Raw genomic sequence first — 27,997 nt, forward strand, 5'->3', positions numbered from 1 at the left:
ACTAAAAAGACAATAGAAAAGAGCAGTGAAGCTGAGAGCTGGCTCTTTGAAAAGATAAGCAAAATTGACAAACTTTTAGCTGGACAGATTTACTAAAAAAAGAGAGAGAAAAGGCTCAGATAAATAAAATTAGACATGAAAGAGAAGAAATGACAGTGGATACCACAGAAATACAAAGGATTGTAAGAGAATACTGTGAAAAGCTATACACCAACAAATTGGATAAACTGGGAGAAATGGATAAATTCTTAGAATTGTCAACCTTCCAAAACTGAATCAAGAAGAAATAGAGAGGGGGCCGGCTCATTGGTGTAGTGGTTAAGTTCACATGCTCTGCTTCAGCGGCCGGGGCTTTGCAGGTTCGGATCCCAGGTGCAGACTTCCACACTGCTCATCAAGCCACACTGGGAGGCATCCCACATACAATATAGAGGAAGATTGGCACAGATGTTAGCTCGGAGCCAATCTTCCTCAAGCAAAAAGAGGACGATTGGCAACAGATGTTAGCTCAAGGCCAATCTTCCTCACATGGAAAAAAAAGAAAAAGAAGAAATAGAGAATCTGACTAAACTGATCACTAGTAAGGATATTGAAACAATAATCAAAAACCTCTCAAAAAACAAAAGTCCAGGACCAGATGGCTTCTCTGGTGAATTCTGTCAAACATTCAAAGAAGACTTAATACCTCTCCTTCTCAAACAGTTCCAAAATATTGACGAGGAGGGGATACTTGGTAACTCAGTCTGTCAGACAAACATAACCCTGATAGCAAAACCAGATAAGGACAACACAAAAGAAGAAAATTATAGACCAACATGGCTGATGAACGTACATGCAGAAATCGTCAACAAAATATTAGTGAATCAAATACAGCAATACATTAAATGGATCATATACCGCCATCACGTGGGATTTATTCCAGAGATATAAGGATGGTTCAGCATCCAGGAACAGTTATTGTGATATACCACATTAACAAAATGAAGAATAAAAATCACATGATCATCTCAATATTTGCAGAGAAAGCATTTGACCAGATTCAGCATCCAGTTACGATAAAGACTCAATAAAATGGGTATAGAAGGAAAGTGCCTCAATATAATAAAGGCCATATATTGACAAACCCACAGCTAACATTATGCTCAACAGTGAAAAACTGAAAACTGAAAGACAAGGATGGCCACTCTTGCCACTCTTATTCAGCATAGTATTGGAAGTCATAGACAGAGCGAATGGGTAAGAAAAAGAAATAAAAGTTATCCAATTGGAAAGGAAGAAGTAAAACTGTCACTATTTGTGGATGACCTGATGTTATATATAGAAAACCCTAAAGATTCCACAAAAGAACTATTAGAAAAAAATAAATGAATACAGTAAAGTTGCAGTGTACAAAATCAGCATAGAAAAGTCAGTTGCATTTCTATACATTAACAGTGAACTGACAGAAGGAGAAATCAAGAATACAATCCCAATGATAATCACAACAAAAAGAATAAAATATGAATAAATTTTCACCAAGGAGTTGGAAGACCTGTACACTGAAAAGTATAAGACGTTGTTAAAAGAAATCGATGACAACACAAAGAAACAGAAAGATATTCCATTCTCATGGATTAGAATAATTAACATAGTTAAAATGTCCATATTACCTAAAGCAGTCTACAGATTCAGTATAATCCCTGTCAAATTCCCAGTGACGTTTTTCATGAAAGTAGAACAAAGAGTCCTAAAATTTATATGGAACAACAAAAGACCCCAGATAGCCCAAGCAATCCTGAGAAAAAAGAAGAAATCTGGAGGTATCATACTCCCTGATTTCAAAGTATACTATAGAGCTATTGTAATCAAACAGCATGGTACTGGCACAAAAACAGACACACAGATGAGTGGAACAGCATTGAGAGCCTAGAAATAAATCCACACATTTATGGTCAGCTAATAGTCAACAAAGGAGCCAAGGACATAAAATGAAGGAAAAAAATTCTCCTAAATAAATGGTGATGGGAAAACTGGATAACCACATGTAGAAGAGTAAAAGTAGACCACTGTCTTACACCATACACAGACATTAACTCAAAATGGTTTACTTTTTTTTTTTTAAAGATTTTTATTATTTCCTTTTTCTCCCCAAAGCCCCCCGGTACATAGTTGTGTACTCTTCGTTGTGGGTTCTTCTAGTTGTGGCATGTGGGACGCTGCCTCAGCGTGGTCTGATGAGCAGTGCCATGTCCGTGCCCAGGATTCGAACCAACGAAACACTGGGCCGCCTGCAGCGGAGGGCGCGAACCCAACCGCTCGGCCACGGGGTCAGCCCCAAAATGGTTTACATTTTTAAATGTAAGAGCTGAAACCATAAAACTAGAAGACATAGGTAGTATGCTCCTTGACATCAATCTTAGCGATATCCTTTTGAATATGTCTCAGGCAAGGGAAACAAAAGAAAAAAATAAATAAATGGGACTACATCAAATTAAAAAGCTTCTGCACCACAAAGGAAATCATCAACAAAATGAAAAAACCCACACCAATTGGGAGAAGACACTGTAGATCGTATATCCAATAAGGGATTAATATCCACAATATATAAAGAAGTCACACAGCTCAACAACAACAAAAAAAATGGAACAACCCTATTGAAAAATGGGCAGAGGATCTGAATGGACATTTTTCCAAAGAACATATACAGATGGCCAATAGGCACATGAAAATATCTTCAGCATCACTAATTATTAGGGAAATGCAAATCTAAAGCACAATTAGCTATCATCTCATGCCCATCAGAATGGCTATTATTAAAAAGACAAGAAATAACAAGTGTTGGAGAGGATGTGGAGAGAAGGGAACTCTCATTCACTGCTGGTGGGAATGTATATTGGTGCAGCCACTTTGGAAAACAGTATGGAGAATTAAAATTGAAAATAGAAATCATATGACCCAGCTATTCCACTTCTGGGTATTTATCCAAAGAGTATGAAAACACTAATTCGAAAAGATACATGCATCTCTATATTCATTGCAGCATTATTTAGTATAGCCAAGACTTGGAAACAACTGAAGTGCCCATCAATGGATGAATGGATAAAGAAGATGTGGTATATTCAGTAGAGTACTACTCAGCCATAGAAAAGAATGAAATCGTGCCGTTTGTGACAACATAGATGGACTTAAGGGTATTATGCTAGGCTAAATAAGTTAGAGAAAGACAAATACTGTATGATTTTACTCATATATGGAAGATAAACAACAACGAACACATAGAACAGATTGGTGGTTATCAAAAGGGAAGGGGGTGGGGTGAAAGCAAAAGAGAGAAAGGGGGAATTTGTATCGTGACAGATGGAAACTAGACTTTCAGTGGTGAACACAGTGTAGTGTATACAGAACTCGAATCATAATGATATACACCTGAACTTTATATAATGCTATAAACCAGTGTTACCTACATCGAAAAAGAGATATACATGTTCAGATACATTTGAAACCTTTCCCAGTCTAATCCCATCCCCTCACCACCTCAGGTAACTGCAATTCTGAATTATCTTATCATCTTCTTATCTATTATTATTTTACCTATTATTATCTTATCTAATTATCTTATTATTCACATATTATCTTTCCTGTTTTTGGAATTAATAGTATCATGTTGTAAACAGTCTTTAGTGATTTGCTTTTTGTTCAAGATTAGGTATAAGATGTTTATACCTGCATAGTTTTCCATTATAGGGATTTACCTCAGTAGCCATTCTCATTATCAATGAACATTTGGGTTGTTTCCAGTTGTTTTTTTTTTTGTACTACTACAAACTGCTGCTGTGTTAACTTTTGTCCATCTTCTGATGCATAGCATGTGCCAAGGGTCTAGAGGTGTGCAAAGATTGTGATTCCATGGTTTCTCAGTCCTTGGGGAGTAGTGACCATGTTGGGGAATGGGATAGGAAGAGTAAGTGAAGCCAAAGCAAATATTTCTATGTTTATTATACATCTGGTTTCATTGCGTAAATGATCTCTGACAGATGTCCCTTGGAGATGTTGATGGTCACTAGATACTTGATAGGATGGGCCATTGAACTGACCAGATGTAGCTTCTCTTCCTTACCCTCCCCTCCCCTTCCCCTTCCTTCCCTCCCCCTCCCCTTTCCTTCTCTCTTTCTCTCTTTTTAAATGTACACATTCTCAGGGACAGTTTTTAGACTCCCAAGAGTGTGTGGGGTTTTGTTAGTGATTTTTTGTTTGTTTTTTTTGTTGTTGTTGTTGAGGAAGATTGGCCGTGAGCTAACGTCTGTTGCCAATCTTTGTCTTTTTTTTTTTCCCCTCCCCAAAGCCCCAGTACGTAGTTGTATATCTTAGTTGTAAGTCATGCTAGTTCTTCTCTGTAGGATGCCACAACAGCATGGCTGGATGAGTGGTGTGTAGGTCCACACCCAGGATCTTAACTGGCAAACCCCAGGCTGCTGAAGTGGAGCATACAAACTTGACCACTCAGCCATGGGACCGGCTCCATTTCTTTTATTTTTAAGTGAATATTTTGTGCAAAAACATATGTGTATCAGAGAGAATAATAGTCTGTATCCTGTGGCTTATCAATAAATAAGCTTCAGATGATAAATTGTCATGTATATATGCTGCTGAGAGAGAGAGAGCATCTCTTACACAGAGACCTTGTTTTACTGATTCTCCTTTATGTGAACTGTTCACTGCTATTTTTTATTTATTTAGTTTTAATGAGATTAAGCTTCATAATATGCAGAGACCAGATAAGATTGGGGCAAAGTGCTGTTCTTCTCACTGTTCATTGTTAGCAATAACTGAGGTGACAGTGAAATGAAGCAGAGGGAGGTGTGATGACTGTCGCTGTTGGCAGCTATGCCTATGGGGTGTGGGAAGATGTCAGGAGAGGCTGATGAAAGAGACCAGGCCCCAGGACAGCATGTTCCTGGGCTTCTGCCTTGTTTCTGTTTTTTGGGATGCAATTTCTCTTAGATGTATAGTTGCATTATATCCTTTTAAAAATAGTGATATTAACATATCAACCTGTGATAAATTTATTAGTGAATATTCTTTACAGATCTGTGGGAGAGGGAGGTGATGACGGTCTTTAAAGAAGAAAATGATCACCATAGTCTCATAACTCACAAGTAATCACTATTAATAGTTTGTTGATTCTTTGTTTCTATGCGTCAGTATATTTTTAAACAACTTGAGTCATACTCTGTATGCAATCTTGGCCTCTTTTTCCCCCAACTTTATGTTGAGAGCATTTTCCCATACAGGACAGGAGAAGTTCCCATACCACCTCCTTAGAGATATATAGGACTGTCAGGTTTACAAAATTGTACATTAACTTTTATCTTATTTATTTCTCACAACTCAATGAAGTAATCGATTGGCCTAGTTTTATATCTGTGAAGGAAATAACTTGGCATATGACAAGGTATTAAGTAGTTCATTTATTTAACGAACATTTACGGCCTGCCTATCATGTGTCCAGCCCTGTGCTAAAGGCAGGGCAGGTAGTGATGAATCAAACAGATAGAAACCCTACTCCTATGCAATGGAATCCAGGTAGGAAGAACAAGTTAAACAAATATAGAGAAACATAGGAATATATCATTTGTTTAATTTGTTCTTCCTACCTGGATTCCATTGCATAGGAGTAGGGTTTCTGTCTGATTCATCACTACCTGCCCTGCCTTTAGCACAGGGCTGGACACACGATAGGCATGTTGTAAACACTCAATGAACACTCAAGAAAAAAACAGATTTCAATTGGTAGTTTTTTTGAAGTGACATCATGAAAGCGTGGCATGTTTTTATATAGCATTTTAAAAATTCCTTGTTTTATTGAGACTAATGTTTATAAAGTTATAAATAATGAATTTAAGAAATAAACTATCAATCATTTCTGTTTAGTCATTTATTCATGTTCTTGTCAGGGTGAGGTATTTGCTTGAGATCTGAATCAGTATTGAAAAACAAGTGTTTGAGGACATAATATCTTTCCAGTAAATCTTGCAACTGTTTCTGTGTCTGCATATGTTAACATTTTTATAATTGGCCTCCAAATGGCAAACACAGATGGCTGTAGTATGAATTTCCAGCATATTTTGGAATAAATGTTTTCCTAGTAATTTAAAGTGTAGCATTTCAGTATCAGATGATTAGCTAATTTAGTAGAGTTTCTGATTTTTGCTTATCTGCTAGCTTGCCATTTTTTAAGATTTAAAATAAAAATAGCTTTGATAGCTATAAGAAGTTAGATTTATGTGATGATCTTGTTACCTCTCTCACATTTTTATAAAACAGAACTCTTGCTAAAAAGCCATTGTGGGTATTATTTTTGAGAATTAAATTTTGTGTTTTTTTTTTGGTCTGGTGGAGGAGAGGATTATGGTGAGAAGGATTATTTTGTGTTTTAAGATATTTAATTGCTAATTTTAATTCTGAGATGTTGGAACTTGTTTATATAGAGTTAGATATGCCTGTTATATCATCTTAATTCTCAGGTACTATGGAACCATGCTTAAAATGATTACTGAATGGTGACTTTTGTGTAAAAGATAAATTATCTTTTTTTCCACTCAACATGTATTTATTGAGTACTGTCCTAGACTTTGAATATATAGCAGTGAACAAAACAGAAGTCCTTACCCTCATGGGGTTTACCTTCTGGTTAATTGTTCTGAAAAAATAATATAACTTCCTATAATCAGTAACAGGCCTAAAACATTCTCTTGGTAATTTTATGTCCTTAGAAGTGGTTTGTTCTAAACACTGTAATAGGACCGTTCTACTTTTTATTCCATATTTATCTATTATTAACTTTTTCATTTTGGTTTGTTTAGTAATGGATACTGTTATCTCAGACAGAAGTGTTGTTAAAAAGTCAAACTTTTTATAATGCAGTTTTAGTTTTCTCCTTTGTGTTATGTATTTGTATATATAAGTAAATACTAAATATAAATTATGTATAACCCAACAGTTAGAATTTTAAGCAAAATCTTCATCTTTATCCTGGTATTTTCTTCTGTCTGAATATATTTTCTAATACATAATAACATGCAATTTAAAAAATTTCTGAAATTGAGCATAAATACCAAGAATGTCATTGTTAATATTTTTCTTGGTTTTCTATTCTCTCTGAGGAATCTTAAAAATAATGTGCCTAGACTTTTGATTTTGTTTACAGATGATATATATAATAGTGTTTATTTGGTTTATTTTTAAGAATGAATTTGCTATCCTCCAAAGTAGTTTAACTCCATTCCAGCAGCTTAATAATGAACAAATAGAAGCAACTGGTCTTGCATCTGTTCCGTAAGCAGACCATGGGGTAGAGTAACTAGCTAGTTGCTAAATAACTGAGAAAAAAATTTAAATGTGATATATTTTTATATTCTACAAGGGCTGTGACTAGCTATTTCTTACAAATGAATTAGACATCTTATTAAGTAAACACTACATATGTATATATTTCTCTTTATCTACAGCAAACTAAGTAAGTATAAATATGTTGTATGTTATTCTAGGTTCTGATGTTTGTCACATATTTTGATAGTTAATGATGTTAATATTGTTATTGATTGCTTTAATACTTTGTATCATAAGAAATTATTGGCTAGCTTTGTAATTGGTCTAATTAATGGTTATATAATTAATATATTGGTAGTATATTTTCTCTTTTTAGGACACAAGGGGCTTACCCCTGTTCTTATGCTTTTGTAGCTCTCCTCCCCAAATGGTCAGAGCACTCAAATTAAATTTAGGAATCAGTGGTTAGTAGTTGCTTCATAAAAAAATTTAGAAAATTTATTCCATAAAAAAGGCAATTTCAAATGAGCATAAGGAAAAATACCTGTAACCTCAAAACCAGAGGTAGACTGAAGTTATTATGGTTATATTCTTCCAGGATTTGTCCATGCCTATGTGTATAATGTTATTAAAATCTAAGCTAGTTAGAATTGTTGAAGACTGTGAGCCTGAGGCCTGCCTTGCCTTTGTTAAAAGAGGTGCACCTAATTTTCCTTTTATTAAAAAAGATTATGTTGCAATATTATTTTATACCTACTACTGTGTCATAAATATCTTTCTTATTAACAATGGTTTGCTTTAATATTATTTTAATTGAGCTAATCCATTATTGCCCAAAGTATGTAATGCATTCTTCTGATTTTAGGTGGTGACAAGATATTTTAGATGATATCCTTGATCCAATATTAAATAACATTGGATAGTATTGTAAGAAAGTTATTACCTTTCCAGGTTTCTTTTACGTCCACCTGCTTATGACAAACCAAAAGTCTGTGATGCTCATATGTCCTTAATATCCCTCCAACACTTGCCTATTTGTCTTATAACCTTCAGCAATAATATATAACTAAAATAGTAATAATGTAGTTTTATTTTTCATTGTATTCATTTTTTACTTTTATTGAGGTCATAATAGTTTATAACCTGAAATATCTGTTGTATAGTGTTATTTGTCAGTCACCATATAAATGTGCCCCTTCACCCCTTGTACCCACCCCCCAAAGCCCATTCACCTGGTAACTACTAAACTGTCTCTTTGTCCGTAAGTTTGTTTATTTTCCACAAATGAGTGAAATCATCTGGTGTTTGTCTTTCTCTGTCTGGCTCATTTTGCTTAACGTAATACCCTCAAGATCATCTATGTTGTTGCAAATGGGATGATTTTGTCTTTTTTTTTAATGTAGTATTTCATTGTATATATTCCATTGTATATACCACATCGTCCTTATCCATTCATCAGTTGATGGGCACTTAGGTTGCTTCCACATCTTGGCTATTGTGAATAATGGTGCAGTGAACATAGCGGGCATAAGTCTCTTTGTATTGTTGATTTCAAGTTCTCTGGATAGACAGCCGGTAGTAGGGTAGCTGGGTCGTGTGGTATTTCTATTTTTAATTTTTTGAGAACTCTCCATGCTGTTTTCCATAGTGGCTGCACCTGTTTGCATTCCCATCAGCAGTGTATGTGGTTTCTCTTTTCTCTACAACCTCTCCAACATTTATTTTTTTGTCTTGCTGATTATAGCCATTCTAATGGGCATAAGATGGTATCTAAGTGTAGTTTTGATTTGCGTTTCCCTGATGATTAGTGATGTTGAGCATCTTTTCATGTGCCTATTGGCTGTCTGTATATCTTCTATGGGAAAATGTCTCTTCATATCCTCTGCCCACTTTTTGATTGGATTGTTTATTTTTTTGTTGTTGAGTTGTGTGAGTTCTTTATATATTTTGGAGATTAACCCCTTGTTGAATATATGATTTGCAAATATTTTCTTAATTGGTGGGTTGTCTTTTCGTTTTGATCCTGGTTTCCTTTGCCTTCCAGAAACTCTTTAGTCTGATGAAGTCCCGCTTGTTTATTTTTTCTTTTGTATCTCTTGTCCAAGTAGACCTGGCATTCAAAAAGATCCTTTTAAGACTGATGTCAAAGAGTGTACTGCCTATATTTTCTTCCAGGAGTTTTATGGTTTCAGGTCTTACCTTCAAGTCTTTGGTCCATTTTGAGTCTATTTGTGTGTATGGAGAAAGTAATGGTCTACTTTCTTTTTTTTTTTGCATGTGGCTGTCCAGTTTTCCCAGCACCATTGATTGAAGAGGCTTTTCTTTCTCCATTGTATTTCTTGGCTCCTTTGTTGAAGATTAGCTGTCTGTAGATGTGTAGTTTTATTTCTGGGCTTTCAATTCTGTTCCATTGATCTGTGTGCCTGTTTTTGTACCAGTACTATGCTATTTTGATTACTGTAGCTTCGTAGTATATTTTGAAGTCAAGGATTTTGAAGCTTCCAACTTCATTCTTGTTTCTCAGGATTGCTTTGGCTGTTCGGGGTTCATTGTATTCATTTTTGTTTACTATTTTTTAAAAAGAAAATGTACCAGGGTTAGAATGTCTCCTTTTAAAATAAATTTAAATAAGAAAAGTACACTAGTTAAAACATACTAAGTAAATGATTTAGTCTAGGTGGCACTAGGAATGGAAAGATCTTGATGATGATATATAAATGATTAAGGGATGAGAAGCACTATTGTTTGATATTTAAATTATTTCTAATTTTTTACCATAATAAAAAGGCTGCAGTGACCATTTGTATAGCTAAGTCTTTTTTCATGGATTAATTACATTTAGTATAAACTAGTAGAAGTCCCAGAAATTCCACAAAGCAAATATATTTAGAACTCCTATATTTTCATATAATCTCACATCCAGAGATTACACTCTCATCAATTACACTCTCAGTGAATGAGAGTACTTGTTTTCCTTATGCTATCCAACTCTGGGCTAAGTTTTTGTCTTTAGACATGACATTTTCAGGTCTTAACGTCTCAATATTTGAATAGCATGCATTCAGAAATACCTAATTTCTTTGCAATTCAGCAGCTGTTCTGCTTTTTTATTTTTGAGGAAGATTAGCCCTGAGCTAACTGCTGCCAATCCTCCTCTTTTTGCTGAGGAAGACTGGCCCTGAGCTAACCTCCATGCCCATCTTCCTCTACTTTATATGTGGGATGCCTACCACAGCATGGCCTGACAAGTGGTGCCATGTCCGCACCCGGGATCCGAACCGGTGAACCCCAAGCCCCCGAAGCGAAACGTGCGCACTTAACCACTGTGCCACCAGGCGGGCCCCTCAACAGTTATTCTTATATTAAAGAATATAAGAATGTAACAATTGTCCTTTATTTTGTCCTCATTTCAGTGATGGTTTGTTCTTTTAAAGAAAGTGACTCTGAAAATGATTTTTTTTTTAGTGATTATAAAGAAAAATGATCTTTGATGATAATGACAATTTCTATTTTTCTGTAGCTTGCCCAGTTTCGACAAAGGAAAGCTCAATCTGATGGGCAGAATCCTTCTAAGAAGCAGGAAAAAAAGAGGAAAACTTCAAGCGGTAAACATGATGTGTCAGCATACCATGCTTTGAATATTGAGCAAGCACAGAATGATGAGATGTACATAAATAGTTCTCAGAAAGTAGGATCAGCTGTGACTCCTGAGTCCACAATAATGAGACCTCTACATGGTGGAGAAATAATCAAACATGACCAGGTTTTCTCTGTTGAAGTAAGTGTTCATCCAGATTTTTAAACATTAGAATTCTAAGTGGAAAGTTGTTGTATGACAACACTTATTAGCACCCTGTTCAATTTTTATGAGCTTGTTTCAACAAGGATTTATTGAGCAATTATAGTGCACCAAGGATTGAACACAAAGGGTACAACGGTTAATATGACAGTCTCTGCCGTTTCTTAAACTGAGTCTAGTGGGAAAGGCAGGTTTAAGATAGGTCATGTACTCTGATTAGAGCTATGCTAGCAACAATGTACATGGTACACTAGATTACCATGATTTGGAGGAATGCCCAAATCAGGCTTGTGTGTGTCATTTGGGAAAGTTTCCTGGAAGAGAAAATAGAACTGAGCCTTGGAGTGTAAGTTATAGTTAGCTTAGAGGCAAAGAAGTAGGAGAGGCAACCTCTATGCAGAAGAAACAGCATTTGAAAAGACATGATGTGATTTAGAAACCATAAGTAGTTTAGGTTTAAATGGATCACAAAGTGCTGAGGATGGGGTGGTGGTAATGGTGAGGGGCAGGAGATTGCACCTGGCCCATAGAAAGTTCTCAAGAAGTGCTAATTTTCTTCCCTTAAGGATGTAATTTTCCAGAAGAAGGAAATGAGGGAGAAGTTAAGAGTGGATTGGGTGGTAGGTGGGATAGTGGAGCCAACAACTAATACCAGGAGTAGAGAATGATGAGATGTTTACGAGTAAGAGTGTTGGACAAGGCAGATGATTGTTGTAATTTGGATTGTGCCCTGGCATATTTATGTGGAAACAGAAAGCTTTAGATATATAGGGATTTAAGCTTTATTCAAGAGGTCAGAGATGTTAGTAGAGATTTTGCTACTCATCATAAGAATAGATCTTTTTTGAGTTTTTCCTACTTGAATTTGTTGAGCATCTTGGATATGTAGATTAATGTTTTTCATCAAATTTGGGAGGTTTTTGAATATCTTCCAAGTATTTTTTCTGTCCCTTTCTCTCCTTCTGGGTCTCTCATTATGCATATGTTGGTATTGATGCTCTGTTCATTTTTCTTCATTACCTTCCTCAGACTGGATAATTTCAATTGAACTATATTGAAGTTTGCTGATTCTTTCTTTTTCCTCCTCAGATCTGCTAAGCCCCTCTATTGAATTTTTCATTTCAATTATTCTACCTTAACTCCAGAATTTCTCTTTGGTTCTTTTATAAGTTCTTTTTTTTATTATTATTTTCTGTTTGATGAGGGAGTATTATAATTTTCTTTAGTTTTTTAGATATTGTTTTCTTCACTTATTTGATTATATTTAAAATAGCTAGTTTTGGGGCCAGCCCCGTAGCCGAGTGGTTAAGTTCACGCGCTCTGCTTCGGCAGCCCAGGGTTGCACCAGTTCAGATTCTGGGCGCAGACATGGCACAGCTCATCAAGCCATGCTGAGGGGGCGTCCCACAAGCCTCAACTAGAAGGACCCACAACTGAAAAAATGTGTATATATGTATATAACTATGTACCAGGGGGCTTTGGGGAGAAAAAGGAAAAATAAAATCTTTGAAATAGCTAGTTTAAAGTCTTTGTCTATTAAAGTCCAATATCTGTGTTACCTCAGGGACAGTTTCTGCTGACTGATATTTTTCTTGTGTATTTGCCATACTTTCCTTTTTCTTTGTGTATTTTGCAATTTTTAAATTGGGACCTTTTGAATAATATAATATGGCAACTCTGATGCTTGATTTGGTTTGAAGATTTATTCGTTATCTTTTTCTGCATAGCAAATCAATGTCTAGGCTCTTTACTAGAGTTTTAGTATTTTGAGGGCAAAGAGTATCCTGTTCACCATTTTATCCTCAGTACCACAGTTTTAGTTCACAGTATGCATTTAATCAATAGCTGTTTAAAAGGCATAAGTGAATCAATTCTGAGGGCCTGTGTCATGAAAATATTTTAGATTTAAAGGAGGACCACATAAGTTAGGAACCACTGCTACAGACTTTTAGAATAGGGGTAAAGCTTATTTTCGTTACTGGCATCAGTTACTACATCATAGAGGAGGTGGACTTAGAACTTGGTCTTGTGTGATAAATAAAATTTCCATAAGTGTAAATGAGAAATGAGAACAGTGATGGTTCATATTTGTTGAGTGAAAAGGTGAAATCTGAGTCTGTTTCCTCACTTGTAAAATGAGATTCTTAGAGTAAATGAGAGGGTGAACGGTGAGATTTTAGATTTCCTCCCGGACTCTTCCTAGTACTTCTAAGCAGTGGGGTCCCAAATCCCAGGGATGTAAGGATGAAACAAGAATGTCTTTGAAAGTGCTTTGTAAGGTGTGAAGGAGTTAATAACAACAAAGGTTGTTATTTTTCTTCATGTTGTTACTACTTTTCTAGCATCAAGATTTGATGATTCTTCTTTTTGAAGAAATTAAACTTTTTTGACTAACATTTTAGGACTCTCTTGTATTTAAAAGAGATACAAGAGTTAAAGGGATGATATCTTATTTGGTGCTTTTGTCTTATAAATGATTTGTAGTGTATACAAGACCCTGTGTGAAAGTACCTCTTGATACTTTTATATTTAGAAAAATGCCTAGTGATAAATTTTAGATATGTTATTTAGCCATTGTGATTCATAATCAGAGTGAAATTTTTCAAGATTTGAATAATTTTTACTATTTTTTTAGTGATATTTATATGTGAGTTTTCTATCACGTTACTGTTAGTAATGGGTTAATAAAAAAGTGTAATATTTAGAGGGGAAAGGACCTTAATATAATTAGTTTTTACTTTTGTTTTAGCCGGAAAGTGAAATTTCAACCACAGCAGATGATTATAGTTCAGAGGTAAGAATAAATAATATTATGATTGACATTTTATATTGTTCTTGAAACTATTATTGATTATTGGTGCTTTATTTCTTGCAACTCACATGCTTCTATATTTTTCTAAATGTAATAAAACATGGCATAACATACTATAATGTAAATGACCTAGGAAACCTGAAGATTATGTTTTTCTGATATGTCTTTTTGTCAGATTATTAACTAGGGTCTTAAATCTCTTTGAATAGCCTGATGCTTCATTAGGTAGAGGCCTTGTTTTAGTTTCTGGGAAAGTGTTTGATATTGGGTTTCTAGAATACATGGTTGTTATAAGGTATTCATATTTAACATACCAAACATTTCATAATATGGGCTGTTTCGTTTTGAATAATACTTTTTGTAAATGCTTGAATTCTAATTATATAAATTTATTTATTGAAGTTAATGTGGCAATAGTGATTTTTAATTTAGGAGATAAAAGCTGATGTAGCATTGGCCACTTTAGGAAATAATCTTCTTTATTGTCAGTAATAAATGTTATTTTTGTTATCTTTTTCTTATTTTTTTAGATATGATTGTTATTTCTTTGGCCCAGAAATAGAAATAGAAATAGAAAGTTATTCCTTATTCTGAATGGTTCAACTCAGTGTATTCCTTATGTTTTGATTTATTGTAGGTTTCTAATAGAAAAGAAGTAACTTCATGTTCTTGAATAAACATATTACTGTTCTTGATTGCTAATGGGAGTTAAAAACTTTGACACTTCACAAGTTTAATGTGTATAAAAGCTGGGAGCATACTTGTTAGTAATCTGGTCAGGAAAACAATTAACTGGCATTAAGTAAATAAATTTGTGCCTGATTTTGGCTACATAAAGTTGCCTCTACGGGAAGTATCTTGATTTAAAATCACAGCTTGCAATTTTTTTTATAAGCCAGGTGGTTACAGGTCAGACTAGCTCACATATACCTATGAAATTTGGTTAAAATTTTATATAGCCATTTTCTCACATTGGGATAAGAGAGTAAAATTTAATTTTTATTAAGATAGATTTGAAAGCTAAAGACATCAAAATATTGTGATTTGCAAGTTTTTTAGTGAAAGTGTTAATAATAGAAATTCATGTTACACTGAGACATTTGTTGCCTCAATTTTTTAAATTAAAAAACTGGTGGCGGGCCAGCCCTGTGGCCTAGTAGTTTGGCGTGCTCCACATCGGCGGCCCAGGTTTGGTTCCTGGGTGTGGATCTACACCACTTGTCAGCAGTCATGCTGTGGTGGTGACCCACATACAAAATAGAAGAAGATTGGCACAGATCTCAGCTCAGGGTGAATCCTCCTCAGCACAAAAAAAAGTGGTAGGAATTATGAGGTCCAAAAAAATGTATTAAAACTACTTACCTATGATACCTAGTTAAATATATTGTCTTTCAAGGTGAAGTACAAGTAACTTAAAAATATAACTTCTACAGATAAAAGGACATGTTGACTATGGTTCAACAATAAGAAATACATTTTATGTATATGTATGAGTATCTGTAATTTTATAGATTTACATATATAGTTACATACGTATATAGTTATATATGTGAATAATTGTGTACATGAATAAATGTTTATATACACATATACATATGTAGTTTTTTCAAACAAAAATTTGAGGAAAGATATTTCCCTTTACTGTGTGATATGTCCTCTGATACTTTTTCTCTTTAATGCTGATCACAAAACTAAATTGATTAACTGACTTACCGTTTGAAAAAACAATGATTTAGAAGATTACATTGAAAAGAGATAATTATGAAATGATTTTTGGCCTGATGTCAATCAACCCTTGTAATATTGTACTCGTTGAGCCTGGTTTCACAATGGATTATACTTTGAGGAACATACATACTCACTGTGTCTATAGAAAACCATAGAAAAGTTGACAGTTTGTGAAATGTTTGATGTCATCTCATCAAGATTGCTAAGAGTGATACTGCTTGAATCTGTGTTGCCCTGGGCTAGTTTGAAGACTTTCCCTACTCCATTTAATGATGTTGGACTGGTTTGACTGAGCTAGAATTACAGGGGACTTATAAGCCATTATCACCCTGGCAGGAGGCAGAGGAATCATCAGTAGGGCAAATTTATAAACTAAGTATAAATCTCACATGGTGATACTCTTTATATTGAAACTCTTAAGAAATTATTTCTCAGTAACACCCCCAGAAATGAAATTCCTTTCTAGGCAACACATACATTATAACTTCACTACAAATGCCAGATTTGCAAAGTTTAGTAATCTTGGCTGCTCTGGTTTGTAGCCAAGATTGTAAAATTTCAAAATTACATCTTTTTAATCATAGGCCACATAATGATCTTGTATTTTGTCTAAACATTACTGTTATTTTTCTGGTATGTAGGGAAATAAGGTGATATAAAAGAGCAGGGGCTCTGGAGCCAGAAAGTTCTGTGTTCAAATTTCAACTTCGTCACCTCCAAGTTGTATGAACTTGGACACATCACTTAAACTCTGAAATACAGTTTCCTTACCTGTAAAATGGGGGAGTTACCTCACAGGGCAGTTTTGAAGATTATTTCATAATATTTAGTATGGCGTTTGATATATAAAAGATAATTACCTCACAGGGTGGTTTTGAGGATTATTTCGTAATATGTAGTATGGTGTTTGGTATATAAAAGATAATCAGCAAATCCTGGTTCTTTCCTACGCCTCAGTAGAAATATGCTTTTCTTCACACTAAGTTTATATGAAACAAGTGACGAACATTCTTTTAACAAATTATTCTCAGAGGAGTTTTAGATTCTGATTATATATTTAATTAGAACCTAGTTTGGAAATTTTATGTGTATAGATATGGTGTGTGCTTAATGTTCTTGACTTCTATGGCTAGTATACTCATTGGATTGAAAAATGGATTCAGGTCTAAAAGGAATTAGTCAGATAATTTTATTCTCTGCCCTACCTAAGATCTGTTCTGTATAAATATATGTCCAATTACATATACTAGAGAAATCAGACTAAATAAAAAATACCCCTCTTAAGAATTAAATTATACATAATATGTTCAGTCCTTGATGAAGGGACATTTCATATCCAGAATGCCATATACATGAAATATTTTTATTGCTACCCTTGAGAAGAGCTACTTGGAGAAAGTTGAGAACGCTACAGGCAATATAGAGACAAGACAGATAAATAAACGTACTTTACTATGTATAGAAAGATGAAATGAGAGTAGGGCACATACTCCCGTATTGGCTTTTATCTTATTATTCAGTACTTCTTAACCAAGTCACTTGTATGATTCATGACGTTTATGACATGACTGACTGGAGTTGGAGACATAGCCTATAAGCCATAAAGTAATATAAGTGTAGCCATTCAACTTTGACTTATTTTTTTTGTTTTTTTGTTTTTAATTTCACTTCATTTTCTTTTTCTCCTCCCCTGCTTCAGCTTTATTGAGGTATAATTGATGATTAAAAATTATATATATTTAAGGTATACAGTATGGTGCTTGGTGTTCAACTTTAACTTTGAATGAATGATTTTAACCTTGTTAGTTACTTGGCTCCACTTCTGTGAGTCAGCTAGGCACATTGAACTCCTGTAATTTTCATGAACTTTTATGAACCGTCAGATTCTTCTTATTTTTATTAAAACATTCATTATTAATATTTTTTAATATACATGCTGTGAAATTAAGTGTAATAAGGATAAGGAATTAATCATAAATAGTAAGGGTTTTTTTTAATGTTTTTAAACTAATGTCCACTATAAGGAAAAGTTTTTGTGTTAAGGCCATTTTATGATTATAAAATAAGAATGATCTTTCCTCTGATTCTTTCTGCATAGCGTTATTTTTATGAGATGATACTTACCTCTACAGAACATTTTAAAGTTTAAAATGTACCTTACTTGTACTTTCCCAAATCTTCAATTTGTCTGTACAGGTTGAGTAAATCTGTGAATGCAGAAAGAATATATTAGTACAGCCTGAAGGTTAAATAATTTTGACAAATGCCACAGTAAAAACGGACATGAAGAAAAGTTGAACTTTTTTTCACTTGAAGGAGTCTGTAGTAATCTAATCATCATGTTTCAAGTTATTAATTTATCTTTCATATTATGGTTTACCAAGTATAGTGTTAGAAGGCTAAGGTAAGAAGAAGAGATAAATACTTTACCCTTTAGGTATCAATAAAATAATTATCTACATTAAAAAATAGAGTAATTTATTGCTAAGTATTAATGACCCTAATATTCCATTCAGTATTTCTGTTATGTCTTTGGAATATAGTTTGTTTTAGTTTAGTTCTGATGAATAATCTTTTATTACCTATTTACATGATATTGTATTTTAAAAATTTATTAATATTAATAAGGTTTTTATATCCATTATAGTAACATATGATTAAATTTTGAAAACAGTCATATAGTATTTTAAGAAGCCAATACATATGAGTTGTTCAGGTGTTAAATTTGCTTAATTTAGAGAAAAATTAAGTTGACTGTTGGCTACATAATATGTTAAATATAATTAATTATTATAAATAGATAACCAGCATGTAATAGTGATATCATCACCACTTAAAGGATATATTGCTTATTATAATGTTTGAAGATATTCATAAAATCCATTCCATTACACTGTTACTCTAAAGTAAAAATTTTAATAGATGCTTATCAAAATACTTCATTTCAGAATCAAGAAAGTAATTGAAATTTGGACGAATTTAATTACAAATTTTATTACAAATGACTTGATATTAATAATAGAGTTAACACTTCTGTCTTTGATAGTTTTCAGAAATTGCAATATTGTGTTGCCGTAAAGTGAAAATTTTTTTTTCTTTAACTTTAGCTTTGTTTTTCAGAAATTATCCTTAGGAAAAAACAAAGGATTCAAACTCTAAACAATTCTTAATTAGAATCTTCACTTTTTAAAGTATTTTGGTTCATATGGATCTAAGCCTAATTCTAGGATATTTTGTCCTATGTATTTCAACGGTAAAAACTTCATCTTGGATTCTATTAACATGGAATTGTGAATAATTAAGATGTGGGCAGGAATGAAGTTCATTTGTGCACTGTTAGGGGGAAAGGCGGGACTGTTAAATAGATAATTGATCTGAAATTAATCTCCCACTAGATTGATCCTGGAGACATAGTCTGTCATCCTCCTTCCTCCTACCACAAAATGTCTGTGATAGAGACAGGCAGTAATACGTTATGGAAAATCTCCACATCGATCAGGGTTGGCATGGCTATCATAGTACTACCTCCAGGGATAAGTTCTTGGGGAAGCTTGTCTCACCTCTTCATCTCCTTCTACTCTTGACCTGCCTACCAACCTTCAATGAATTTGCACCAGTAAACAGTTTTACTTTAAAATGAATAAGGCTTAATCAAAAAAATTATTTGAATGATTTTAAGGCAGCGTTTTGTAGAAGAGGATCTGGTAACTTGAGGTTTTTAGTTATCCTCCTGAAGTCAAAGTAGAAACTGAACTTAGAACTTTAATTCATTTAAATGAAAATGTATAGTACAGTGTCTTTTGCATTGTAAGTACTCAAATGTTTGAGGAATCATTGGCATTTGAAATGGTCATAATGTCTTTTAGATGCTTAGATTAAATTTGATCACTGTATCTGTTTTTGCCAATGAGGCATTTTCCCTAGGCATAAAAGATACGTGAATACAGTTAGCAGAAATATCATGGTTAGCTTTAAATAAAATTCTATCTAAAATCATAATAAATCAGGAAATTGTTTTTATACAGGTAAATGGTTGCAGCTTTGTGGTGAGAGCAGAAAAACCTACAAATTTATTAAGGGTACAGTATTTAAAACTACTCATGATACTAATGTTTTATACTATTTAAAATCATCTGGCTTACTAACAGAGCTTTTTCCTGCATGTACTTCTTTCTGTGTGTGATTTCTAAATACTTTTAACGTATAACAAAACACAATTATCCATCTTTTCTTATAAAACTCAATTGTAACAGAATTTGCAGATACCTAGGTTGCCATATAGTAAACTCCCAGGTGATGAGTGATGTTTTAAAGTAGACTTTGCTATGGAATTCAATTTTTGAATCCCTCTTCCTGAGGAATGTTGCTAGTACTGAATTACTAAAAACCTGGGATTGATTTAGGAAGAAGAATTTTGTGTTGATGATTCTTCTTCTGAACATGGAGCACAGTTCAGTCACACCCACATGGAGATGGAACATGAATTGGCTGGGAAACAGCATGAGATTGAAGAGCTAAACAGGGAACTGGAAGAAATGAGGGCCACCTATGGGACTGAAGGACTGCAGCAGGTAGGCTTTTGGGTTGTTACTCACAAAAACAAAAATAGGAAATTTGAATGATCGTATGTATACATTCTTTAAAGATGGAGTTTTTAAATGGTAAGTTAAAGTCATCTTATAATGTATATCCTTATATATATCATGAACAACCTCACGTAAAACTAGGATTCCATTAATAGGACTTATGCTAACTCTTTTGTTTAGCTTTATGAGGTAGCTAAGGCTGAAATCACTTCAGTAGGATAGATGTTTTTGTAAGCAGCCTGAGAGAAAATTATGTTGCAAACTACATAAAATGTTTTGACTTAAACTCATTAAAAATGTCAGCAAGTCCTTCTGAATAACCTCTTGTGGTGAAAATGACATCTGTTGTTTGTGGTAGCCACTTATGAAAATAAGGTGAAATAGAACATTGATGAGGGTGACAGACATTCCAGTTTCATCTTGTCCAGCAACAATTGAGGCTTGAATGTGTCTGTGATGGTTATACCTATGAACAGATTGTGGCATCCCTAAATATAAAGGCAGCCTTCCTTCTAGAAATAGCTATATGGATAAGTCAGACCTAATGTATTTTGTTCCTCAGTTAGGTAATTTTTTAAAAAATAGATGTGGAAGTCGGGGCTGGCCCCGTGGCCGAGTGGTTAAATTTGCATACTCTGCTTTGGCGGCTCAGGGTTTCACCGGTTCAGATCCTGGGTGTGGACATGGCCAGGGGGATTTGGGGAGATGAAGCAGGAAAAAAAAAGATTGGCAACAGTTGTGAGTTCAGGTGCCAATCTTTATTAAAAAAAAAAATTGATGTGGAAGTAAAACTAATTCCTGAAAGCTTATAGCTTTCAAATATGGAAAAGATTGCTTACAAATTGTAATAATTCTGCCAATGCATTTTGAATATCATGTTTTTGAAGAACAGCTGCTTATAATAATATTCAATTTTGTTAAGAAAATGTCTAGCACTTACTATTTTCACTTATGTCTTTTAGTTACAAGAATTTGAAGCTGCCATTAAACAAAGAGATGGCATCATAACCCAGCTCACTGCTAATTTACAACAAGCAAGAAGAGAAAAGGATGAGACAATGAGAGAATTTTTAGAGTTGACAGAACAAAGTCAAAAATTACAGATTCAATTCCAGCATGTAAGTGTTAACTAATAGAACAAAATTTATTAGCTATTTAGTAATGAATTTTTAAAAATTTTTCGTACTTTCAAGAATGAATGTAAATTTTCTTAAAAGACATTATGTATTTAAAAGCTTATTATGTATCATGTTGGAAACACTAGTAAATACCTATTGTTAATCAAGAATTTAATTCAGACTTCTTGAGCGGCTTCTTGCTCTTATTTGCTTTCTATTTCTTCCTTGTCTGTGTTTTGAAATCCTACAAAAACTCATAAGTCTGATTGGGTGGATTTTTGCAGAAATTAACTTGTAGTCACGTCCTACCTTTGCCAACCCTGTTTTGATTTTATTTTAGTTAAATTCTAAAGTGGTAACTAGACTAAATATATTCCCCTTAACTTTAATTAGAGCCATAGGAATCTAATTATATTAATCAAGGTTTCTGATGGCAAGTAACAGAAAATAATTTGAGATGGTTTAAGCAAAAAGGAGGAATTTAATGTGAGGATACAAGCTTATCTTACAGGATTCCAGGCAGAAATACAACCACGCCTCTGAGAGGGATTGGAACCAGAAACTAGAAAGTCATCAGGAATTCAGAAAGTACTGTCTTTCAGGACCCATTTCCTTCTGGGTGTCTGCCTCAGTCTTACCTCTCACTAGACTACTTTTTCTGCTTTGTCATGGGAAAGATAATCTTACTGGTTCAGCTTGGATAGTATGCTCATACTTGTCTGATCAGCCATGGCAGCATGTTTGTTGAGGTCTCAAGCCTGTGAATCCAGCACAGTTCCCAGAGAGCAATTGTGGGCTGAGTAATACCTCAAAAGATGTCTGTTCCTTAGTGCAGTCACTTCGGAATTTAATACTTTGGGATTTCTATTTTCAAGTTACAGGCTAGTGAAACTCTGAGAAACAGCACTCATAGTAACACAGCTGCAGATTTACTACAAGCCAAACAACAGATCCTCACTCATCAGCAGCAACTGGAGCAACAAGACCATCTACTAGAAGATTATCAAAAAAAGAAAGAAGACTTCAAAATGCAAATTAGTTTCCTACAAGAGAAAATTAGGACATATGAAATGGTATGTTTATTTTAAGGAAGTCAGCCAACGTGCAGCAGCTTTACAATTTAAAGATTTTTATGGAAGTGTTTATGTTTTTATTATGCACATGAATCATAAAATTTCAGAATTAAGAAGAGCTCTGTAAGTATGTAAACTAATTTATTTCAAAAGCAGTTGGGAGTCTCACGGTAATAGTTTTTAAGATAATACTTATTACTGAGTTCCTTGAAAATGATCAGCCTCTGTTAAACTGAGTTCTCAGAAGAATCTAAATTTATAACCAGAATTTCTATCTTTTTTTCTTTTCATCTAAAGGTATTTCTTCTCATTTTAGCCATGGTTATGGAATTCTGAAAATATTTTCACAAGATGAAGTTTTATGGCTTTTAATTAGGAAAAAAAACAGTTGATTCTCTTTATTCATGTTAGTTAAGTTTTATAAAGTTGCCTGGAACACTTATTTAGCAAATAAGTGTCCTAAGGGGTATATAATATATATATACATACATACATACACACATATACATATCTCACGTAGATTATAATCTTAAATTCTAAAAACAACTTATCCTAGTAGATTGTATTTTGTTTATTTTTCAAAAGAGAAAATGAGGTTCAGAAATGTTAAGTGACTTGCTTGAGGCTGCCCTGCTAACAGTTGCTGCAGTTGGAATTCAGTCTCTATCCAGCTGGCTCAGAGCCAGAATTTCTTGCACTGCTCTGCTCCCTACCCTCTCCATCCTCTTCCTTTCCATCCATCTTCTCCACATGAGAACCCAAACAAGAAGGCAGGGTGTGGTTGACTTGTTTGACATCAGCTGGAAATGTGTGTCGAGCAACTCAAATTTTTTATCACTCTGTGCACTTCTGCAAGTGACTGTGAGTATTGATTTAAGGGTTACAAATAAATTTTAGCAAGTAGTTGAATTTGCAAATATGGAACTGTGAATAATGAGGATAGGCTATACATATAATACAGTACTTTTTATAAACCTAGAAAGTTCTTCTGCAAGAGGTTGAGAAATTACCAAGACAAGAATATTGTTTGGGTAATAATAAAAATATTAGCTAGTATTTATTTTTGTTTACTTGATACCAGGCAATATTCAAAGCATCTTACACACATTAACTCATTGAATCATCACAACAGCCTTATGAGGTTATCATTATCACCCCTATTTTATAGATGAGGACACCAAGGCAAAGCAAGATGAAGTAAATTAGCCAACTATATAGGTAATAAGTTGGTGGTAGACACAGATTTCAACTCTAAAGACTGTCTCTTAGGAAAATAGGATATGTACAAATGTAAGATATGGAAATTATGAAATGGACATGCCTTACAACCCAGGTAATTTAAAAATCATCACGTGGATGTTTACAGAACACCTGTGGTGTACCAGGCCCTTGCAAGAGGTAGTGACGCTTAAAATGGGGCTTTTTCTTCACTGGAACTCATGGTTTAGTAGGGCACGTGCACAAGACACCACAAAACAAGGACAAGTGTAGTAAAAAGTGTTTGGAAAATTCTGAGCAGGTCCAGTTTCATAAGGGAAGTGATTCAGGGTAGGCTTTAGACTGGAGGTAGGTCTGTAAGTTGAAACAATTCCTGTTTGTTTGTTTTGTATGTGTTTTTATTGAGTTCATAATAGTTTATGACATTGTGAGATTTCACTTGTACATTATTACTTGTCCATCACCATATAAGTGCTCCCCTTCACCCCCTGCTCACCCCCTAACCCCCTTCCCATGGTAACCACTGACCTATTCTCTTTGTCTGTGTGTTTATCTTCCACATATGAGTGAAATCATCTGGTGTTTGTCTTTCTCCGTCTGGCTTATTTTGCTTAACATAATACCCTCCAGGTCCATCCATGTTGTTGCCAATGGGATGATTTTGTCTTTTTTTATGACTGAGCGGTATTCCATTGTATGTATATACCACATCTTCTTTATCCAGTCATCGGTGAATGGGCACTTGGATTGCTTCCATGTCTTGGCTATTGTGAACAGTGCTGCAATGAACGTAGGGGTACATAAATCACTTTGAATCATTGATTTTAAGTTCTTTGGATAGATACCCAGTAGTGGGATAGCTGGGTCATGTGGTATTTTTATTTTTAGTTTTTTGAGAAATCTCCATACTGTTTTCCATAGTGGCTGCACCTGCTTGCATTCCCACCAGTAGTGTATGAGGGTTCCCTTTTGTCCACAACCTCTCCAACATTTGTTATTTTTTGTCTTAGTGATTACAGCCATTTTAACAGGTGTAAGATGATATCTTGCTGTAGTTTTGATTTGCATTTTCCTGTTGATTAGTGGTGTGGAACATTTTTTCATCTGGCTATTGGCCATCTGTATGTCTTTGGAAAAATGTCTGTTTATATCCTCTGCTCATTTTTTGACCAGGTTGTGTATTATTTTGTTGTTGAGTTGTGTGAGTTCTTTATATATTATGGAACAATTCCTTTTTTATTGTATTTTGTTCGCTTAGCAATTGGCATAATGCACGGCACACAGCAACTACCCATACTTACTTGGTAAATAAGTGAATAAATTATGAATCTGAACTGACAGAGATGAGGAGGACATTTTAGAATAATTATGAATAAATTATGAATCTGAACTGACAGATGGGGAGGACATTTTAGACTGAGGGTGGAGTGTGCTTAAAGACTCAGGCTAAAACATGTTGATAATGTATATAGGAAGCGAAAAATAATTTACTAGAAAACAGTGGTCTTTGAAAGGGAGTCTTTCTGGGAGGTAAGAGTAGAAAGACAGTCTAGGCCTAGGTTAGAAGAGCCTGGAAACTGGATTTTATTATAGTTACTGTATTATATTCAGTAGGCAATGTAATTTGAGAGTATTGAAATTCAACTAATTCATTTTCATAAGAGGAATAACATTTATTTGAATATTAATAAAATACTTTTATTATCAGTCTCTTTCATTACATGTATCTTTTTTTTTTTTTTTTGAGGAAGATTAGCCCTGAGCTAACTACTGCCAGTCCTCCTCTTTTTGCTGAGGAAGCCTGGCCCTGAGCTAACATCTGTGCCCATCTTCCTCTACTTTATATGTGGGATGCCTCCCACAGCATGGCTTAGCCAAGCAGTGCCATGTCCACACCTGGGATCCGAACCGGGGAACCCTGGGCTGCCGAGAAGTTAACCGCTGCGCCACCGGGCCGGCCCCTCATTACATGTATCTTTTAATTTCTCCTTTTTTTTTTCTTTGAATGAATCCCCCTGAGTAGTAATTCCATCAGAGAAGCTGAGGGACTAGGGCATTAAGGTGATAGTTGAAACTGTCTTGGTCCCTCCCGAACTGCTTGACAGTTCTGGGCTCATTCTTATTGTCCTAATCTTCTGAACTTCCCATCATGCAGTAGTCCCAGGCAGGAAGTATATTATTCCCCACTCTCTCAGTTCTGTTTCACAGGGCTGTCTTTTTTTGCAACACAAAATAAGTGGCTTAAAACCATATACTTTGAAATAAATGGTAGTAAGAAAAATGAACCATGAATTTGTGTTGTTTAAATGAAGAATTATTGTTGTTTGTTTGCAGTTATATCAGTGTTGGACAATTCTTAATTGAGGCTGTTTTATGAGGGTTTTTCCCCCATAGAAAATCAGGAAATAGAAATGTTATAGATTTTATAACAGCATTAACATTTTCAAGACTAATTACTTAACAATTTAACTGAAGTTGACCACTATGAATGATTTTACTTTCTTATAGGTTTCACACACCTTTTAGACTTTTTACTAGTACATAAATATGTTTGTATGTAGCACAGTGAAAATAAAATACCTTAATATATTTATTTTAACTTCAAGCATATTCTATGAGATAGAGGAAATAATATTATCTTTGTTTTACAGGTGAAAACACCAAGATTTAAAGAGTTTAATTGATTTAAATGTCATATTTTAGTACAGAAGTTTAAGAGGACTCAACACTTGATAATTACTTACGGTGACATTGGGTGGGATATGTGATACCAAGACAAAACTGACAGAATTTTGCTCAAGAGGCTACACAGAATAGTATTCATTACCTTGTTAATTTATGTAGTGCAGAATCTGGCCTTTGACTTATAGGGTCAACAATCTGGTTTAGTTTTTATTTTCTCTCAGCTGAGACTTGGGCTATCTCAGAGGTGAATTCAGATTTTCCAAGTTCAAGAGGCTAATGTTTAAACCTTGAATATAAGATTATTAATTTGCAATGAGAAATAATTATCACAGGGACCTGTATACTTCAAATTCATTGGGTTTTACTTTCTTTCCATGGGCAAATGAATTTGAAAAGCCAAATTATAACGATAGAAAGTTGTTTAGTGAGCATGAGATCAAGGGATGTTAGAGGAATAAAATGTTCACTAGCATTAGGCTGTGATAACCTGATATATCCATCTCACAGTAGGAATGGTCACACCTGTGGACTGAAATTCTTAAATTCTGTTTGCTACAACCCCGTACATTGCTTTCTACATTAGGTATGGTTTTCCCAGAGAGATAAGAATTCTCAGTTTCTTGGCACCTTGCTTCTCTTCCCTTCACTATACTTGAATGGGCACTGCCAACACTTGCCTCTGAGGCTTTTCTTTGTCTAGGCTTTGACATTCTTTCTTTAGATATGTTAATACAAGGTGCATTTAAGTCCTCTAGGCTAGAAGGACTACGGTCTCCTGAAGGTGATTTTACTGAAGTATATTCGGTTCCATTCTATGGATTTTAACTTCTTTCTTTGTCCTTGGGATTACTGCCCTTAACTATTTTGGCAGCTTCTGCTTGACTCTCTGGTACTATAACACTCCTGTGAATGAATGTGATTATGGATATGCTTTGGCATGTGTTCTGAGTTAGGCTTATCTACAATTCCAAAACAGAGTCCCAAATCAGAACTGAGAAAAAGTATTTCAAATTTCTATTTAAACCAAAAGTCCAGGACCAAGCTGATATGCCATAAATGATGTAGTTGTCTTGTATGTTACTTGAGATTCAACTACTTAAGCATTGCATATCCCTAAAGTTCTGATTCACTTAGCCCAGGAATGAAGTTAAGGCAGACCTATAGGAACCTCTTTTTGTTACTGCTTTTCTCTTTTCATAGCACTCGCTCATCAAACACCTTCAAGTCACTAGAACACATAGGAGGAACCTTGATTTAATTTTGGGACTCTCTTCTAGAACTATAAAGTACATAATACTCTAACTAGCTATAGAAAATACTGATGACTTAGAATGTTGAGCAGTTAATAAGAAAAATATAATGGTTTAGACACATTTAATCTGACTGAATTTTTTAATTAAAATTTAAAAAATTTCTTCTTCCTGAGAAGGCCAACACTGCTATAGTATTTGCTCACAAATAGTGTTGGGTACACAAGTCCTATGTCTCATTGACTTGGGAAAAATTGAGGGGCAGGCCCAGCAGTTACTTTTTATTTGTTGTTAATGCCTTTGAGTCAATTCCAACTCCTGGTGACCCTGTATACAGCAGAGTGAAGCCCTGCCTGGTCTTTTTCCAGTGTTCTGCTGCTACTCAAGGGATTTTCATGGCCAGTCTTTTCAAAAGTGGGT

The 27,997-nt window shown here is 34.5% G+C and overlaps 1 protein-coding gene across 21 annotated transcripts in view; it reads left to right on the plus strand.

Moving 5' to 3' along the window:
• AKAP9 (A-kinase anchoring protein 9) overlaps positions 1-27,997 on the plus strand; it is a 160,158-nt gene that overhangs the window by 17,193 nt on the left and 114,968 nt on the right. For 18 of the 21 annotated variants that reach the window (XR_011539500.1, XR_011539501.1, XR_011539503.1 and 15 more), the window contains exons 2-7: positions 10,829-11,086; positions 13,857-13,901; positions 19,673-19,726; positions 20,051-20,218; positions 21,196-21,351; positions 22,227-22,424. Coding sequence is in view for 8 of the 21 variants with exons in the window: in XM_070617462.1 (XP_070473563.1) it covers positions 10,829-11,086; positions 13,857-13,901; positions 19,673-19,726; positions 20,051-20,218; positions 21,196-21,351; positions 22,227-22,424 (879 nt within the window). In the remaining 13 variants the exon portion in view is untranslated. The remainder of the gene's footprint in view (positions 1-10,828; positions 11,087-13,856; positions 13,902-19,672; positions 19,727-20,050; positions 20,219-21,195; positions 21,352-22,226; positions 22,425-27,997) is intronic. The other 3 variants (XR_011539504.1, XR_011539509.1, XR_011539512.1) reach the window with 1 other exon arrangement.

The sequence above is a fragment of the Equus przewalskii genome, chromosome 4, assembly GCF_037783145.1.
Source record: "Equus przewalskii isolate Varuska chromosome 4, EquPr2, whole genome shotgun sequence".
NCBI lineage: Eukaryota > Metazoa > Chordata > Mammalia > Perissodactyla > Equidae > Equus > Equus przewalskii.